Source organism: Carex rostrata, chromosome 8 (genome assembly GCF_964058835.1).
Source record: "Carex rostrata chromosome 8, lpCarRost1.2, whole genome shotgun sequence".
NCBI classification, from domain to species: domain Eukaryota; kingdom Viridiplantae; phylum Streptophyta; class Magnoliopsida; order Poales; family Cyperaceae; genus Carex; species Carex rostrata.
The window spans coordinates 5,728,260-5,748,630 of record NC_135925.1 but is presented as its reverse complement, the minus strand read 5'-3'; the positions used below and the strand labels follow the sequence as shown (position 1 = coordinate 5,748,630).

The 20,371-nt window shown below is 35.8% G+C and overlaps 2 protein-coding genes and 1 pseudogene across 2 annotated transcripts; 2 read left to right on the top strand and 1 right to left on the bottom strand.

Annotated features, from left to right (window-relative positions):
- The first annotated feature begins 1,429 nt into the window (after nucleotides 1-1,429).
- Nucleotides 1,430-12,433, top strand: LOC144558741 (uncharacterized). The gene is made up of 18 exons (XM_078307593.1): nucleotides 1,430-1,919; nucleotides 2,151-2,286; nucleotides 2,544-2,863; nucleotides 2,984-3,065; nucleotides 5,794-6,082; nucleotides 6,184-6,242; nucleotides 6,333-6,422; nucleotides 6,599-6,690; nucleotides 6,790-6,888; nucleotides 6,990-7,067; nucleotides 8,788-8,872; nucleotides 10,087-10,145; nucleotides 10,243-10,312; nucleotides 10,409-10,630; nucleotides 11,061-11,312; nucleotides 11,440-11,556; nucleotides 11,648-11,809; nucleotides 12,223-12,433. Exons 1-18 carry the CDS (start codon nucleotides 1,534-1,536, stop codon nucleotides 12,310-12,312), a joined length of 2,688 nt encoding a protein of 895 aa, XP_078163719.1. The 5' UTR covers nucleotides 1,430-1,533; the 3' UTR covers nucleotides 12,313-12,433.
- A 1,158-nt stretch (nucleotides 12,434-13,591) lies between these two features.
- LOC144558048 (benzyl alcohol O-benzoyltransferase pseudogene) lies at nucleotides 13,592-15,505 on the bottom strand (annotated as a pseudogene).
- A 3,104-nt stretch (nucleotides 15,506-18,609) lies between these two features.
- LOC144558278 (uncharacterized) lies at nucleotides 18,610-19,324 on the top strand. Its single transcript, XM_078307087.1, has one exon. The coding sequence runs from the start codon at nucleotides 18,698-18,700 to the stop codon at nucleotides 19,292-19,294; it is 597 nt and encodes a 198-aa protein (XP_078163213.1). The 5' UTR covers nucleotides 18,610-18,697; the 3' UTR covers nucleotides 19,295-19,324.
- The last annotated feature ends 1,047 nt before the right edge of the window (nucleotides 19,325-20,371 follow it).

The window sequence follows — 20,371 nt, the reverse complement described above, 5'->3', positions numbered from 1 at the left end:
CTCTCCACTCTCCAGCACTCCGCATAACCTAAGTCCTAATCGCTCCTGCGGCAGGATCGCCTCTCTCCTCCTCCGCCGACTCCTCCTGCCATCTCCGTTTCTCACCCTCCTCCAAAACGAATCGCCTCTCTCCTCCGCCTCTCCACTCTGTTCACAATTTCTCCTCCCAGCGCATCTCCACCCCGATTGTCTCTCCTCCAGTCTCCAGGTATTGTTGATGTAGTCAGTACTGAGTAGTCAGTAGATAAAAATAAATAAGTAGTCTCCAGGTATTGTCTCTCTAAATTTTGTTGATGTAGTCTGTACTCAGTAGTCACTGTCTCTGGTAAATAAATATCAAATTGAAGGAGATATTGGTATTTAGGGGTATTTAGGTAAACCTGATTTATCAAATTACATAAGCTGTAGATAAAAACAGAATAGACGAGATACCAAATTGATTAATTAGTCACTGATTTTCTCTCTTGAATTTGAAGAAAACTTGGTTTGCTTTCAGAAAGGTTAGTGGATTTTTGAAGAAATGCTTGACCACAGATTGAAGAGTAGTAAGGTTGGAAGTCATAGCAAAAAGGATTTTGTGTTGAAATTAATTTGAATAAGAACTTGTATACTAGCTCAGATTATTGTTAGGTTCCTAAGTAAAAAATGCTGTTAAATTGGGTAGCTTGTTAAAGCACATTTGGATGAAACACAGTTGTAGTACAATTTGAAGCATGTACATGAAAAACAAGGCATCCTAGAATTTCTCAAATTCTAAAGGTTGAGCAATTTATATGCATGGCATGTTATTTTCATTTGTCATCTGGAGTTGCAAATAATTATTACTTTTCATATTGGTAGATTTTATTTATGTACTTCTCCCTTTTAATGGAAAGAGTCAAGGATGGAAATTTTTAAAATTATTGGATTGTTTGTGTTCTTAAATAAAAGAATTTATTCTTGAAGGCTAAGTGATACATAAGTTTGCATTTTTAGTTGCTTTAACCTGTCAGAACAAGCTAGCTAGAATACTTGCAGTTATATTTCAAAGTGCTAAAGGGAGAAAATACATCTGTTGTATTCTGTTGTGAGATTATATATATGCAAAGCTTTGTTTATATACACTGATGAAATTATAGCTTTGATATATTTATGCAGATACATAGTATTAATCATTTATTAGATGCTTCCTTTCTTATCTTAGATATGTCTCTGATGTGCACAAATTATATATGAATTCTTATTTTTAAATCCGCATATATAAGTCCGCATAAAATCCGCATATGCGGCTGTATAATGTATATGCGGTATGCGGTGTCCTTCCGTATACCGCATGAAAACCGCATTTTATAACACTGTAGTTGAAACAACCAAGGGGGTAATTGCATATTTCCTTCTCTCTGCATCTGACAACTTTGTTTTTTATTTCCAGCAAACGGGTGCTGCCTCCCTTCATCCTAGTTCTAATTCAAAGAACGGACCGTCCGGATTTAGAAATATTCTAGATGATATGAATTCGTCCTTATAAAACCAACTAAACCCTAGCAAGCTCTCATGGCGAATTCCATATCCCAGCAACTCTACTTGCGTGAAGTCGAGCTCCGTCTCCTTTGCGCGACTCTCCCTGACGTCATCACCACGCCACCATCACCACTCCTCCCTTCTCTCATCGAATCCCTCCTTTCTTCAATCGAGAAAGGAGACTATGCTGGGGCGCTATGTTGCACCGTCGCCATGTCGGAAGAGCCCTTCGGCTTTGCTTCCAAGTGGCAGTTTGAGGACTCGGTTGAGTGTGCCGAGGGATTTTATCGTGAGTTGGAAGGAAAAATCAGGGATTTTATTGAAGGACTGGATGAGGAAGAGAGAGAAATCAGGTGTGCGATTTTGTTTTGTTTTGGTGTGGCAGCGCTTCTAGCTTTTACACAACAAAACCTGGTTGGGTAAGTATTTGATTAAGAGGTTGTTTAAAATATGCATGTGAGAACTGATATTAGTTTTCTAGCCTCCAAAGTCGGCTTATATTTGGATATGATCTGATTTGCATGGGAGGTGGTCATATAATTTCCATTCTCTTAATGCAAGTTTTTTTCTTTTGACTTATTAATGCAAGTTCTTTTCTTTTGACTTATTAATGCAAGTTCTTTTCTTTTGTCTAATTGCTTTTCATGAAGGCCTATTGGAAAATTGTCTCCCTTTCCTGTAAAGGTTGGAGGTGTTAAATCAAATGGAGCAAAGTGGGATTTGTGGGCTGCAAACGAGCTGTCTTCGGTTGGGTCACATATCCAAGGAAAGCTCTCTCTCTTACAGGTACTCATTCCAAGTTCTATTCAAAATATTAAAAAAAAAATTGTTACTGGTACCGGCTTGATCTTTCTAGTGTTGTTTGTCTTCTCTTGGTAGTAATACTTTGTGTTTGTATTTTAAATATGCTCGTCATTTCTTACTTCAATGCACAATGTTTGGCCAATGTACAGTACCAGAGTATTAGTTATGTGCTACTTTGGCCCTTTCAAATATTTTTCTTAGTTATTATATAGCCTAAGTTGTTCTATTTTCTTGTGCAGTACCTAATTTGTGCCAAAATAATATTCACAACTATCAAGGATTTATTCACAAAATCAAGCAACTCTTCGCTCAGCATATCTTGGTGGCTATATAGAGCTGTTTTCCTCCAACAAAGAATATTGGACGAGCTCTCCTCTTCTTTATTTGATCAATTGGAGTTGTACAAAAAGGATATGTTGGCCCAATTTGGTAAATTAGAAGAAGTTTCTAAATATTGGCATAATTTGCTTGCGGAAGGAGAAGGTTCAACTATTGCATGTATGGCCTGTTTGGAAGCAGCTATGGTAGATTATAAATATGGCCGTGTTGATGCTTCAAGGTTCCTATTGTAAATTATTAAATTTACACTTGTGTTAATTTGGCTGGTTATTTTATTTCCTTTTATCTTGAACTTTATAATTTTCCAATTGTTATGTTTCTATCTTTTTATATGCAATAGGAAGCATTTGGACTGCGCAAAAGAAGAATGCAAAGTGGACCTTTCTCTGACTGGGGTTCTTGGCTTTCGTACAATTCACCAGGTTATCTAACATGTGGTCTGAAAGTTTTATTATATATTGCTCAACTAAATGTGAAATTTGCATCTAGTTTTATTGTATGCATATCAAAAGCATGGATTGCTCTATGAATTGTTTTCTCCCATTTTGTGTATCCCTCCGAAACCATGAAATATGATTAGGCAAAATCAGAAATCTTTACCTTGCAAAATAGAGTCATATCATATACCCTTCATAATCATGTACCTGTTCGGCACCATAGCTTAGTTTCCTTAAAGCTCCTTGGCTCATTAAGTTAGCCGAACATCATTTCCTTAGATAGGCTTAAGGTCTCTCCTTAGACCAAAAATTTAAGGCGAGTGTGTCTGCTCCTTAGACAATTGGCTTCCTTAAGCTCAAAGGGGAGCTCAAAAAGGTGTTTTTATTTACTGTTCTACTCTCAGTTGAGGAGTTCCTTAAGCTTCTTTTTATTATTTTATTATTATTATTATATTATATTTTATCATTCATTCTCTCTCCTGCTTGAACGGTTCCCTAGGCATAAAAGAGAAATGTTCATCTTCTTCCTGATCTTTCTAGTGTATTCGTTGGCAATTGCAGCGATGAACTCGTTCATCCAATACCACAGGAGAGTTCGTGTTGATACGCTCTGTCCATCGAGCCCGACGATGGCGTGGACATTCTGTCTCAACTTTGAAGCCCCAAATCAATGAATCATTCAATTTTATTTATAGATTTCAGTTAGTTCACATAAATGCGCAAAACATGTACTATACTCGTTACAACATTCCTTCGTTGTTTGGTTGGGTTAGAAAGAATAGGGACCCAAAATTGTCTGTCTTATTAGAACAAGCTATCACAAAAAGTTGGAATAAGCTATTCTAATAAGACAAATGCCAATTTTGCTAAGATTGCAACCAAACATATCCCAGGAGATTAGTTATGAACATGGACCTAAGAAGTTGAATAATTTTCCCGTTTTTTGTTCTCTTTTTTATTTCTTCATTTTTTACTGATTTTCTTTTGTTGAATAATTTCACTGGTTTAGTGCTCACCGTTGGCTTGCTCATCTCCGCTTTCAAACTGCTAAATACTGCTGTGACTTTTCTGTAGTATCATGCTTTGATACATCTCTTTTAGTTGGATTTGATTCATGGCTCCTATTCATGTATACTCCTATTCAAGCTTGATTTGTATTGTTGATTGTGAAGTGAATTGAGGCTTGCATCCTCTTGAATCGTTGAGTTGTTGAGTTAGCTTGAAATTTTTTGTTGTGTAGTTGATTTTATATGACTGACCTCAACTGCTAATTTAGAACTCAGAATCACGATACTGTGAGATAATATCAGTTGCTAATTTAAGGTGAATTAATCACCAGTATCATCTTTTTTTTTTTTGATAAAAGTAACTCCCACCGATTTTCTATTGAAAATCAAGCGTTTGGGTAATGGTACCAAACCACTGGTACCACACCCCTTGTCTATATCTAAGATATTACATCATATAAGCCTTCCTAAAGAAAAGTCAATTAACAAAACAACTATAAAATGCAGAACAAAACACCATAGCATAATCCAACAACTAAGACAATTAGAAAGCTAACAAAACAAACATAAAAGTCCTTCATCTTCATCTTTTAGGATATGTATCACTCCTGGTCTATATCTCCTCTTGGCCTCTTCCACCTAAAAGAGGCAGGACCTCTTCCTCCTGAATAGCCACCTCTAAACCCTCATGTATCATCAATCCATCAAAGGTAATTGGAAGAATAGAAACATCACTAGGTAGTATTAAAGAAAGTTTAAGCTTAGAGCCATCATTTCTAGAATTAATTCAAAAATTTGTCAAAGATAGAATTTGAAGCCCAACATTCCTTACCAGTATCATCTGCTAATTAGATTATTAGATTTCAAAGTCTTAACCACTCGTACCAGTTGGTACTAGTTAGGATTTAGGAATGCAGACTGTACATGACAACAATATTACTGTGAGGGGTAATTTAGTATTTGCATACTATAATATATATTCTATTCACACTAAGGCTTCATTCTTAATCCTACCATTTCACAGAACACATGTTCCTTTGCAAGGATTAAAATTTTAATCCTCCACTCCTTAAGGAGGGTTGCAGAACACCTCATATGCCCATTTTAGAAAAGTAAAGAGTTACAAAAGATTAGTACTTTGGCTCGTTAAAATGTGGGGAAGGCAGGGGACGGCACAGTTTTATCATGTTGTTTAGGAGCTTGGCTAATTCAGATTTTGCGAGCATATGCGATATTGAAATTTGAGTAATGCTATGGTACTATGCATAACGCATACCGGTTCGTGCTATGGCTCTATATTTTTGTTTTCAAAGTCTAAATGGTCAATCTGAACTGCTTACCATGATCTCCATATAAAAATGTACTTGGAAACAGAATTTTATATTTTTCAGAATTTGTTTATTATTTATTTGTATAGGTAGAAAATCACTTGACCATTTGATAGTAGTGATTTTCTACCTATCTAAAAAAGTAGTAAAACAAATTATAAAAATTATAAAATTTAATCACCAAGTACATTTTCACATGGAGATCACAATAAGCGGTTCCGATCACAATAAGCGGTTCCGATCACCTGTTTGGACTTCAAAATGGAGATATGAAGCAGCCATAGTACGGACTGCTATGCTCTATGCATAGTATCGTAGCCTCTCTGGAAATTTTGGTGTAGAAAAGAAACTTAACCAAGACTATCCTGTGTTTTTAAGGTGAACCCAAAAGCCCAATTAGTACTTTCAGCAAATACAGAAGATTCAAGTGAAGCTCCTACAACTTTGAAAGATGGTAATGACAGTTCTGTCCCTCGTGAAGAGGATGAATTGTGTGAAATATTGAGGGCTCCAAGATTGGTGCCAAGTGAAGATGCTGAAGAATCCAATGGAAATAATGTTTTTCTTGAGAACGGCAAAAATGTATCACTGAAGGGTTTGCAGCAAGCAGTTGTGATGGGAGAATGCCTACAGATGAGACATACCAGTAGGGATGATGAAATGTCAGGTACATAAGTTCTGTAATCAAGTTTGACCTCTCTTTGATGCAGCTGAGCATCCTAAAGTAAATACAATATACTGGTGTAATTCGTGTTTCTCTAATTGTAGGATGGAATAAAGCTCCATATATAGAGTTGATTGATTCTCAAAAGATTTCTTACTACGCAGTACTACCATCTCAACTCACAGAAGTCTTATTGATGCATTTATCTTTAATTATTTCATTACAAGGCTTAATCAATTAAATACTCTTTTAGGTGAGATGCTTGTGTGATCTTTTACGCATCAGATGGGAATCAGATCGTGGCCGCACAAAGCAGCGGGCACTACTAATGATGGAGAATTTAGTAAGGGTTTCTCTTTCTTACATGGCTATTCCTGTACAAGCCGGATTAGGCTCCACTCAGTTATTATTATCTCAAAATTAAGTTCTGCTACATTGCAACATAATACTTTCGGCATTTTCAATCTTATTTTTTTCTTTTCTTCTCAAATCATTTATGCTAGAAATTTTCTTTTCTAGGTTGAACTCATTGAGAAACCCCTTCTGGAAGCATCAGAAAGGATTCACTTGGCTTTTGGTGTTTATTTGCCAACTATACCTGCATTGAGGAAGTAAAATATTTATTTTTCTTCTATTCTTTTGTAGTTCTTTAATTCATCGTTCTTGCAAACATCCTTTTCTTATTTCTTCTGCTCTGTTTTGGTTTTCAGGGAATACAGCGAACTATTAATTAGTTGTGGATTAATAAGCGAGGCATTGACAATACTAGAAGATCTTGAGCTATGGGATAATTTAATCGATTGTTATAGGTATAATAATCATAGCAATATCTTATTTTGAAATCATCACAAATTCTTCCCCTCATGCAATTATAGGGGATTATGACTTGGTTTTCGTTTTCTATGAGCAGGTTTTTAGGTAAAAAGGCAGCTGCAGTTGATCTTATCAAGGCACGGTTGCGTGATAAACCCAATGACCCGAGATTATGGTGAGTATTTTGTTCACTTATTTGTTTATTTGTTGTTATTTTTATGAATTATTGGGATAGGATCTGTTGCAAATATCTTCATTGTACAATTTTGATGATAATTTATTCTATGAAATACGGACTATTAAGAACCTGAAGTTATTTGGTGCCTGTAATACAGGCAACAATTCTCATTGTTTTCTATATAGTAAATTATGGATGGTGCATGTCACATATGATGTGTTGAGTTTCAATTATGAAACCTATATTTTGTGGTTTCTAACAATTGATATTAAAATATTGTGAAGGAATTCTATCTCTAGATATTAATTACTAGGGGGAATTTCATGTATACCCCTCAAAAACTTCAAAATTACGTATTTCCCCCTTTAAATTCTGTAATAACATATTTGCCCTTCTAAATTCGATTAACTCACGTATTTGTCCAATTAACTGATAACTGAAATTAATTAGGCTTAATATTCTATAAATCACAGTTAATTATCTAATCTCTTCCCGTCTTCCTTCTTGATCGTTTTCATAGATGAGAAATAAAAAAAAAGAAGCAAACAGAGACAAATTATGGAGCTTCTTGATTTTTTCCATAGAGTTCAATTACCTTCACCCCACTTATAAATTCCTTTTTCTCTGTTGCTCATTTTTCATATCAAACTCTCAAAAATGAAAAAAAAAATCCTAAATCTCCAGTTTCTGTGATGAAAATTTCCTTATCCGCCTTCCTTACTGGGTTGCACCAGAGCTTGTTGTGAGTGATGTAGATCACTGGTCAAAAATCAAATCAAATACTTTTTCTTCTTCTCAATTTTCTATTTCAAATCAGAGTATTCGATCAATGGCTGATCAAAGAGAACACAAGCCCAAGGTTCAGCCTCTTCCCGATCATCCTAGGCATGCTCAAACGCACCTCTGATCAGGAGTTCATGTTGCTTAACCCAATCACCCAGAGCATGGTGGTTCTACTGGGCGGTGCTGTTATACTCTCGGTGGTGCTTGGAGATGCTATATATGACCGGATCTGCCACTGGAGGGCTTCCTCTAGCATCTAAGGCATCTACCGAAGCACTCAAAATTGTTAACAAAGAAGAAGCAGATTGTGTAGTTTGCTTCAAGAAACTCTTTGAGAAGGAAAAAGAAGGGGTGCTAGTGAAGGAGATTCCAAGTGGGCACAAATACCATGGGGAGTGTGTAGAGAAGTGGTTACATATGCATGGATCGTGCCCCATATGAAGATACAATATGGCAGCAGAGTAAGGAGGGGGGAAGATAAGGGAGGAGGAAAGGGAAGGGAGCAACAGTAATGGTGTCTGGGTTTGGATTTCATTTTAGAGAAAGGGATAAAGGAGCAAGGGATCAGAGAAGGTTATAATCCATGGCGGTCTGTGTCCACGGGAACGGTTCAACATAAGGAAGAGATTAGATTAGATGATTAATTGTAATTTATAGAATATTAAGTCTAATTAATTGCAGTTATTGGTTAATTGGACAAATGCGTGAGTTATTCGAATTCAGAAGGCTAAATACGTTATTACAGAATTTAGAGGGGGGAATATGTAATTTCAAAGTTTTTGAGGGGTATGCATGAAATTCCCCCTAATTACTATCGTTGTTGTTATAATTTAGTCGCTTCTATTTATTTTCATTAAACTCATTGTATCTGGGAGGCCGTTGAAGAAACTCAAAAGCCTTGTAATCAAAATTGCATGGAATTTGCCTTTCACAGGTGTTCACTAGGTGATGTCACAACCACAGATGCTTACTATGAAAAAGCATTGGAAGTTTCAAATAATAAATCTGCTCGAGCAATGGTAATTTTGTTCTCTTTGTTTCTTTTAATCACCAGCTGAACTTGCTTATGAGTGTACCCTAATAGGGATGTTCATCGGTTCGGTTTCAACAACCGAACCGAACTAGGCAAACCAAAGATTTATTTCGGTTTCAAAGAGAGTGTATGCTTTGTGTATGCACTGACAATAGGGGTGCTTTGTGTATAAAGGCAAACTGAACTAGGCAACTTAAAATCATACACCGACAAAGGTCCCAAAGCATACACTAACATAAAAAAATTCAAGCAGACCACTGACCAGCAAGTCAAGTCAATTCAATTTAAGATTCAAGCATACACTGACTACATGCTGAACATGTTTAAATGAAGTCACAAATAACCAAAGCTAGATTCAAGCGTATACTGACTACTACTCTGTCAGAAAAAGTCACAAAATACAAAGCTCCTAATTAATTGATAAAACCTAATTTTTTTTTATTTCATAAGAATAAGCTCATAAGCCATAACAGGGAGAAAGACTAGAGAGTAAAGAATTTCAAAGCTAATTTGAATTCTTGCCAATACTAAGAGAGCAAAGTAAAAGGAGAAGAAAACTCAGAAATTATCGGTTTCAAGTTTCTTCAAGAAAACTCAGAGATAGAGAGAGAGAGTAAAGAGAGATTGAGAGATATTAAACCTTATCTAATAAGAAAGCTTCAGCAGTTGAAGAAGCGGACGTGACATCACATCGTGCGAGAGAGGACATTGCAGTCGCAGCGATTTGATAGGGGTGGGTGAAACCGTGAGAGAGGGGTTGGACGATTTGACAGTGGAGTGGATGCATGCCGCTGCCGTGTGCATGACTTAGCCAGAGAGGACGGGGTTAGGTTTCGCATGGCGTACTGTACAGGCATGGTAGAGGAATAGATTTTCGGGTGTGGCTAGGGGTGTCGTCAACTAGGGTCCAGGGTTATGGATTGGGAGACAGATAGTAGCCACTGGGCAGTGGGACCTGAACGCAGGTATTAAGAAAAAAAAAGATCGGTCAGTTCAGTACATCCGGTTTTAGAATTTTTAAAAACGAACCGAACCAAACTTATAATTCGGTTTTGAAAAGCTAACCGAACCGATCCATTAAACCGAAAAAACTGAACCGTTTGATCCGAGCTAATTCAGTTCGGTCCAAAACCAATTAAACCAGACCCAATGAACAGCCCTATACGCTAACATATCTCTTTATTTATTTACATATGTCAGCGTTCATTGGCGAGAAGTGCATATAATAGAGATGACTTCAAAACTGCCAAAAGTCTTTGGTAGGTTAATTCATTAGTTGATGAACATCTAATTTACTCTTTGAGCATGTTATCTTTTGTTAAAACGGTAATTATACATTTGGCTATACACTTTTAGGGAATCAGCATTGGCCTTGAATTCACTGTATCCTGATGGCTGGTTTTCTCTTGGTGCTGTTGCTTGGAAGGTTTTGCATTTTTTTTTTTTTTTTTTTAAGAAATGATAGTGCTATACTTAAGTCTAATATTTAGAAATTGAAGGCCTTTTGTCCACCCCTTTGTAGGACCAAGACTTAGATAAAGCAGTGGATGCATTTACTCGAGGGGTTCAATTAGACCCTGAAAATGGGGAGGCATGGAATAACATTGGTTGTTTGCATATGAAGAGGAATAAGAGCAAAGCGGCATGCATTGCCTTCAAGGAGGCCATCAAATACAAGAGGAATAGTTGGGAGGTTTGGGAGAATTTCAGCAAAGTTGCTTTTGACTCTGGAAATCTTTGCCAGGTATTATCTGAAATCATTTTGTCGGGCTTTTTTGTCCTGATGGTTCCATCAAAATAGAAACAAGGAATCTGGTGTTGCTTGGTACGAAATGTTTGCTTTCTAAACTAGAAAAATAGTTTTCTCATTATTGAATGTACTTCAGCAAAGATAGAATTTATATGCATCAGCTACTTTTTAATCCCAAGCCTCCAAACAGCAGAAGAAAGGCTATGTAAGGAAAAAAAAAAAAAGCAAAATTGAGTTGTGACACAAGGAACTGGTACATGATATTTGTAGCCAATGGCCTAGTAGCTGAAGCGATATAAAAAAGAATAATCCGAAATGTTGTTTTTCGTGCCCAATGGATGGTTTCCTTTGTATCACAACTTGTTTTCTTTGAAGAAGATGCTTACCTGGAGAGTTGTTGTGTTATGACTTCATTTCAATACAGGCACTGGGAGCCGTAAAGAAGGTATTAGATTTGTCATCGAACAAACGGATTGATGTACTAATTTTGGATAAGATAATGTGTAAGCTTGAACAAAGGTCACTGGACACTTCTATATCTCCATTTGGCAATAAATGTGAAGCAAATAATTCTACCGATGATTCTTCTAAAAAGTCAGAGATGCATTCAATTAACCTTATAGAACAAAGGGAGTTTGATTTCTTGATGGATTTGCTTGGAAATATAATACAACAGGTATATTACGATCTTTAACATGATGGTTTATTTATGGAGGATAAATTCTTCTGTGTTTTTCACCCTTAAACAATATATGTGGAAGTTAAATTTCATATAAATGGGAGTTCCTTTTTCTGTCTTTTAGATAGTTAAAAACAGCCTAAATGAAGGCATATGGGGTATTTATGCGAGGTGGCACAAAATAAAGGGCGACCTTACAATGTGCTCAGAAGCACTGTCAAAGCAGCTTCGATCACTCCAGGTAAATCATACTCGCAGTACATTATAATCTAATGCAAAGGCGTGGACAAATTGTCTCACTTCTTTTCTTTTCTAAAATTTTGTGTCAACAGGGGTCAGAGCTTTGGCATGATGAAAAGAAGTTCAAAATATTTGCTAACGTGTCCCTTCAATTATGTAATATTATTTGTGTGGAAATTTCTTCTTCTAGTGGGAAGGGGAGAGAGCTATCAACAGCTCGGATGCACCGGTACCTGAGAAGCAAATTAAAACAGGTTTATCGCTTGCTTCTATTGTGAAACTTCAATGTTTGCCTTAAAACATTCAAATATCGTATGCACTTCTATGCCCCATCTCAATTTCTCTAAACAAATAGCCAAACTACCCTTCATGTAAAAAAATGGTTCGGGGAAAGAGGTCCCTTTGGTGTTTTTCCTAGGGAACATCAGTTTCCCTAATATTCTTTTTTTAGGCACATGCATTATGTCCAATGAATTATTTTGGGTTGCATAGATGTCCAGTGAATATGTAAGGTTTTGTTGGTCGCCTAATGAAATCATTCCCTATTAATTGGTCAAAAACAAGAATGTGTTGGAGAGACTGACAGTTCAGAGTGGACTGAACTGCATTACAACTATTACTTCATCAGCTTTTACATATTATTCAAAAGTGAGTATTTTTTTTTCAGGCAGGGGATTTCACGGAAACCACAGAATTCAAAGCACTCAGCAGTTCTCTTGATGAAATTCAAAGGCGGCTTGATGCTTCTTCTACCTGAGGATACAGTATTTAATTATGTGTTTTGAGTTTATTAGAATGCTCTTTTAGTACGGTCAATGTTCATTCTGTCGTGCCTTTGAGCCTTTAATTTTGAAAAGAAAAAATTCTACCGAAACAATTAAATCAGACAATGACAGAAAAACTATTGATCTATATCACCATATTATGTTGAGATTTATGTTGGCTTTTATTGTTTTAAAAGCTTGAAGTGGAATTTATGTCAACAAATTATTGAATGACAATTAAATAAGGGACCGTGTTCTGCAGCATTGCATGAGGACCCAAATGCACTAATTAGCCATACAAAAGAAAACAAACATTGGTGATATACTTATGACAACTATGGTTATCACCAATTGGATCCTCATGCAATGGTTATCACCAATTGGATCCTTATTTAATTGTCATTCTTCTTTCATATGCTTTCTTGAAAGATCTGTGTCTGGGATTTTATTTAGACTTTAATTGTTCCGAGAATCGAACTCGGGACCTCTCGCACCCGAAGCGAGAATCATACAACTAGACCAAACACCCTTATCTCTTTAATTGCACTAAATTCTTTATATGTACATTTAGAACACACACGTGTCTGTTGCATGTTGAACCTCTTGCTGGATAGCCCAACGGACCGCCACGTTACACCGCCACATTTTGATCCCTTTGATTGTAACTTGCAAGTGGAGTCCTTGTTATTATCCCAACATAAGAACGAAGCGAATATATTTCAAGTGTCAATGGCCGGTCAAGGATCTGCACTTATTTCTTTGGTCAGAACTCAGAAGAAGGATCTGCACTTATTTCGTGTATTGTAATAAATAAATTAGGAGATAGAAGTTAGTGGTAGTAATTGATAGTTGTTATTAATATGTAAGGGCTAGTTTTTAAATTTTTTTATAAGTAGAGATACATGTAAAGTTCAAAATAAGAATGCAATAATAAATTTTCTTTATTCTTTTATCTCATCTTATAAAAAATAACAGTTTGAATTCGGATATATATTAGTAAGAATTTTGAAAAAAAAAATTCCAATAAATTACAGGTTTGAACAAAATTGATTTAAATTCGGACCGGATGATCCGAATTTCAACATCAACTGTAAGGTAATGCAGAGGATCCGGACTCAGATCCGACTGCAGTTGTTAAGCCAATTTGGATATTGAGGAAAAATTAACTCAAACTCTAGTGTATATTTAATAGTGTTTGAAATTTAGCACAAACTCAAATTCCAAGTGCACTTTTGCTCACAGAGAACAATGTAATTACAAGTATTGCACATGAAACAAAAATAAAAAAGAAAGAAACAGAAATATAACATGTATACATAGAGCTTAATATCTGCTCTTAAGCAAATCATAATTTATAAACACACGACAAGGAACAAAATTTAGAGTTCAGAGTATATCAGAATTGTACATGTTATTGTTATGTTCATTCTTTAAAGTGCAGACCTGAGGGCAGCTTGCTCATCAATGCTCTCCGCTGGCTGTTTGAGGAGAGTGTCAAGCTCTACCACGAACTTTGGCGTTGCCGGCCCCGGCAAACAAACTGGTATCACAATTCCATTCTCGCCCTTTGCGTTGGTGAAAGGAATATAAAAGCTAGCCACACCAGGAATGGCCCCCACCCCACCTTTAGCTGGTCCACCATAGACGGCCTTTCCCCATCCGAAATCCACATCTCCAAACCCAGCACGAGTCACATCTGACACAAGGTATGCACACACAACTGTGAAGTGGGGTCGGCCTCGCAACACCATAAGATCAGCCACTGAACACATGTAGTCGTGGTTTACCTCTGACTTGGCTTTTCGGACCAAATCCAATGCATAACCCAATGGATTTTTGCACAACTTATCTGCTGTGGAGACGGCCACAGGGAAAGAAAAGGCATTGCCATAGTATCCCTCAGGGAGATTAAGGCCGCTTTTGGTGCCGTGAGCATTGACGATGCAAATGATACGCATCTCCTCATCTGGATCAGAGGAAAGGGCAACCGTGCGGCATTTCCACAGGCAAGCAGTTAGGAGATCAAATGTGGAGATTTTGTTGCGGAGATGATGAGGGGTGTGCTTGCGCAAGGCAGCAATCTCACGGGTGCCAAAGAAAAATGAGCGGTGTGCCATGTCATCAAGGGGCATGAGAGTGCCTTTGGTGTCTTCGACCACATCGTACTCCCTAAGTGCGAAGGATGGGCATGGTGGGGATCGTGCTTGAAGAAGCTCTCGTGACCAAACTGAGGGGATGGAAGGGGTTAAATGGCCACGAGCCATCTTGGCAACAGCAGTCATGAACTGGATCAGGTCTTGTGCGTCTGACATGGCATGATTGAGCCGCAAAGCAAAGATAAAACCACCACACTGCAACCTCGTTACCCGCACAACATAATTGAGCAAAGGAGTTAGGCTGATAATTAATCTGAGTTTGAGCAGCATAAATTAATTAATTTTATATATTCTACAATGAAAAGGGCATCGTTTATTTTCCAATAAAAATAAATAAAGAAACAATAAGTAAAAGAAAAAAAAACGTGACAACTATAGTACTAGTGAATTGATGTATACGTTAATTTTAATGGACTACATGCATATGTACAATAATAATTTTAAAATTCAGTAAGAGCGAATATTGTTTTCTGTGACGCTCAGGTCATGAATATTTGAGCTCAAGGATGTATATCGATCGGTATAATAAAGGAAATTATAAAGTGTCCTTCAAACATTAACTAACAGTTTGCAAGCTTAGACACCGGACCTACCTGCTGTCCCCCTAATTACCGAATCACATATATGTTTTATCTGATCATATATCATACATGTTTTTTTGTAATTATATATGCAAAATGTTAACTAGATTTTTTTTATTAGACCAGGAAATTGGCCCACATGCATAGGTACACATAAACTGCCCATATATATACATACCATACCTGGATCAAGAGCAAAGGTGAGTTAAGCAATTCACTCCTGCCAGGGACATCAAACAGAAGCTCCTCTAAGCATGGAAACGGCGGGTGCAGCAAATCACCGAATTGCTCGAGGGACACATGATCAGCATCAGCCTCGATGAACAGAACACCCTCACCGGTGACCACTAGCTTCCTCGAACCGTCTTGGAATTCCCTTAGACGTACGGTCAGAAAACGGGTAGTACGTACGGGACCAATGCCTTGGCTAAGGCATCCCGGATTACATTTTTTAATAATTTGATCAATTATTGTTTTTTTTTCGCATAGTTATGATACATTGCAATGTTTTTTTTTCGATTGAGTGAGGCTATGGTACATTGCAATGTGTGGATCGGTCCGTACATCGAATTTATGCATGTCTTCGTTTTCAAAATTTAAATAATCATTCTGAACGTTAAATATTACTATCATATGAAAATATATTTGGAGATCAAATTTTATATTTTTTGAAACTTTTTTAATATTTTTTTAGATAATTAGAAAATCACTTAATCTAAAATTTTCTAATTGTCTAAAAAAATAGTTAAAAAGTTTGAAAAAAAAATATAAAATTTGAACTCCAAGTATGTTTTCATATGATAAAATGCAATGTACATATATTTAGAAGAGTTAGGCTGGAGTGCTATGGATAGCATAGTGGCCTCTATGCTACGGCAAAATATTCGAGTTTTCAAAATCCAAACGGTCGATCCGAACCGTTCATATTATTGTCCATATTAATATCTGCTTGGAGACCAAATTTTATAATTTTCTGATTTTTTTTACTATTTATTAAGCCACTTTGAAAATCGCTAATCCAACGGTTTTACTGTTTTGTGCAGCCACCGTTGGATCAACAATTTTGTAAAATACTTAATAAATAGTAAAAAAATTCAGAAAAATGTAAAATTTGGTCTCCAAGCATATTAATATGGAGAATAAGATGAACGGTTCGGATCGACCGTTTGGATTTTGAAAACTCGAATATTGAGCCGTAGCATAGAGGCCACTATGCTATCCATAGCACCCCAGCCTAACTCTTCTAAATATATGTACATTGCATTTTATCATATGAAAACATACTTGGAGTTCAAATTTTATATTTTTTTTTCAAACTTTTTAACTATTTTTTTAGACAATTAGAAAATTTTAGATTAAGTGATTTTCTAATTATCTAAAAAAATATTAAAAAAGTTTCAAAAAATATAAAATTTGATCTCCAAATATATTTTCATATGATAGTAATATTTAACGTTCAAAATGATTATTTAAATTTTGAAAACGAAGACATGCATAAATTCAATGTACGGACCGATCCACACATTGCAATGTACCATAGCCTCTCCCATATCAATTTATTCAATAATTATTCACTATTCTTCGTTGTCTGGTAATCTTAACAAATAAGATTAATACCTGACAAATAAGGTAGAATAAGAGTATCATCCACACACAGAAGCGGATCTAAAGCCATTCAAAATGTGGCTAAATCACTCTTATAATTTTAAAAATTTATTAATGTGCACTAAGATTTAATTGAACTTTGTTTTTTTTGAAACATTTTATATAGTGCTCCCCTCATAAATATCACATATCTACGTCTAGTATTAGAACTTATTTTTTGTTAATAGAGAACTTGAATTCAATCCCACCAACCATAATTTATACATTTTAAGTTTTAGTTCCCACTATCAAGATTTTCAAGTTCCAACCCAGTCACACCACACATGACTCCCTTTTAATTTATTCATAATTTATCCTTACCTTGCTTCAGTCAAAGTCTTTCCATTAGCCTGTTTTTAATGGGTCATGGGCTTTATGACTACGAGAGAATTACAGTTTCATCCATGTCTCCCTACGCTACACAATTCATTGAGTCTATGGTACTATGCATATGATGATTTAGTTTTCAATACGGTTCAAAATTATTTTAATGGTTGATCTGAACCGTTCAAAATTATTTTTGTATAAATATGTACATACATGCCGAATTTTATATTTTTTAGAATTTGTATACTACCTTTTTAGATAGGTAGAAAATAATTGTTATTGGATGCTTCAGAATTTTTCAGAACAAGTGATTTTCTACCTATCTTAATTTTTTTTTAAATATATAATTTTGACTATAAGTACATATTCAAATAGAGATATGTTAAATGGTTCAAATCAACCGTTAAAATTTTGAAAACGCAAAATATTAATATGTATTACAAATCAGTCCGTAATATACATAGTACCATAGACTCACTCCAATTCATTTTTATCCCGCACTGCATGTCACATTAAAAAATTTCCAATCGCTGGGGGAATTACTTAAATCAACTTTTTTTACTTGAGTTGTGAAGATATTTTTTAAAATTATTTCATGGTAGGACAAAAAAAGAGTTGAGCATGGTAAAATTATCTGATGTTTTAAAAATTAGAGTAGAAAATTTTCAGGTCTTATTTGTTATTTATAGTTAATTTTAGAGAGCTCTTCAATTTTCGTAGACTTTTAAGCAAGTTTGTCGGAACTTTTACAGTACTAAAAAAATGTAGAATGGAAATGAAAATAAAGAAATTCCATAGACTTTAATCAGGAAAACTTAATGTTTAAAAATAGATGGAAGAATTCTTCACAGCGTAACGATATATTCTGAATTTCTATTTATTTTTAACAAAAATTTAAAATATGTATAGATAACTCAAATATAAGATCAAATTTAGTATAAAATTCAAGCTAAAGTTGTATACCGGAGCAACTATGCAATATATTAATGTAGCTTAGAAGTTTGTGAGGCCCAGAATCTTAGAAAATTTAGACTTAAGATTCTCCAAAAAAAAAAAAAAATTTCACAAAGCACTGCATGATTTTTTCCATGCTCCAATTGCAAAGTTCTATAATTTTAAATGCCAAAACCAATTTGAAAATTATAGTAAGGCTTTTAAAGGGAAAGGGTCTTGTAAGTTTAAAAGCAATATTTTTATTTATCAATGCTCTATTACTATCTGCTTAGTGCTAGAATTGTAGACCCAAAACGGAAATAAAAAATTAATGAAAAATATTTTAAGAGGCCCAATATTTCCCTTGCTTGCCTTCTCGGCCTTCATGTGCGCTTTTATGTCATCATTTCCAGATTGTCTAAGATTGTGATGGGCCGTATCGGATCCATTGTTTTAGTGGATCATTGACATCTGCTTGTTTCTTCATGTTTTTCGTCACATGCACGCTGAGAGCGAGGTAGTCATTATGGTCAGGGTCTCGGTCTCTCGGACAAGTCTAATTCTTCCCGAATTAAAGCTGAACCGTAGATGCAATCTGACGGTAGAAATCCCTAAGTTAAAGGAGCAGATTTCATTCCCAGGATATGGATTCGCAAAGCACCCCCAATCAATCACTCGATCTTGGTTCTTGAGCTCAACACTCCCCTCCTCATCGCAAATTAAAACGCAATAAAAAAATGGCTGAATCCTCAAAATCTCTCTCCCAATCTCACCAGCCTTTCATAATTGCCATGAAGGGCCACCCGGGCACAGGCAAATCCACCCTGGCCTACTCCCTGGCAAGGGTTCTCGGTCTCCCTCTCCTCGATAAAGACGACATCCGCAACTGCACCATCCCTATACAACACCTCCTCCCGCAATCCCAGTCCCAACCCCTATTGAATGATCTCTCCTACTGCACACTGTTTTCTGTCGCCCAAACTCAGGTCCGCCTTGGCCTGTCGGTGATACTTGATTCCCCCTTGTCTAATAGATCTCGGTTGGATGAGGTTGTTGCATTGGGTGCAAAGAGAGTGATTGTAGTGGAGTGTCGGCCGGGGGATGAAACAGAATGGAGACGTAGATTGGAGGAGAGAGGGAGAGAGGAAGGAGGAACTCAGGGGCATAAACCGGCGACATGGGAGGAGCTGACAAGGTTGATTGAAGGGTATAATGGTTGTGACAAGTATGATGTCGGGGATATGGTGGAGAGGATTGTCATTGACACCACGGCAGTAGGAGTGTCAATAGAAGACATGGTCACCAAAGTGGTGCAGCTTATCATTTCTCTGTAGTAGGCTAGCGAGTAGCATATTCCTCCTTTTTTTTCTCTCTCTTTTTTATAGAATATAGTAGCGTTTTCCTTTTTATTTTGTATGAATGGGACAAGATTACAAGACTCAAGTGGGTGTTCGGCAGCCTTTCTTAAGACATAGTAGATTAAGAATTTAATCCATACTAAGTAGCACTTGTTCAGTAAAACAGTAAAATTAAGAAAGAAGACTTAATATGAGTAAAATATGTGTATATTATGTAAAGACCTAGATACCCTTACAATTTTCTTATTATTCAATTTAATCATCTTTCTTCAACCATTTTATTACAATTAACAAGTACTTAAATTTAGCTAAAGTTATTAGTTAATTAAATTAAGAAAAGCAATCAGTATCTTTTTTTGAAGGTCAGATGGTCAACAAAATTATTTTATTAAAAAAAAAAAAAAATTAACAGATAGAAAAACAAATGTCAAATACAGTAAAAATTATTTCCTAGGAGATCCTCAAACTACATAAAAAAAAATGCAATTATTAACTTTATTTACATACTATGTAAAGTTATTTCAATAAAAAACAAATTCTTTTTGAAGCCTTAAAGTCAAAATCCTCCCTGACAAAAAACAAAGGTAAAACCAAAATCTAATACAGTGAGATTTGTGTTTGAACTATGATGACGACTTAATAGTAAGATTAAATCAGGTGAAGATCAGATAATTAGCAAATACAGAAGCTCAGATCAAGGGTTTAACAGAGGTTTCAAAGCTAATTTCTTGAAATTGCTCAATTTTGGGGAGTGCTATTTTAAACGCAAGAATTGTAATATCTAGAGCTGAGAGAAATCTTTTTATTTTAGTACCTGTTTTACCCTTTTAATGCCCTCTCTCTTTGATTGACTCAATTAATTGTTAATTTTCTCTCTCTTCTCTTGACTCAATTAAAGGAACACAGACCTCTTTCAACAAATCAATACAGTGCCGGATAAATAGAACATAGCTAAAAAAAAAAAGCAAGAAATATAATGAACTGGTGTCCAATCCTCAAAAAATTTGGGAGGTTAAAGCTAAACCATTGTATCAGTTCAATAAATGAAAAAAT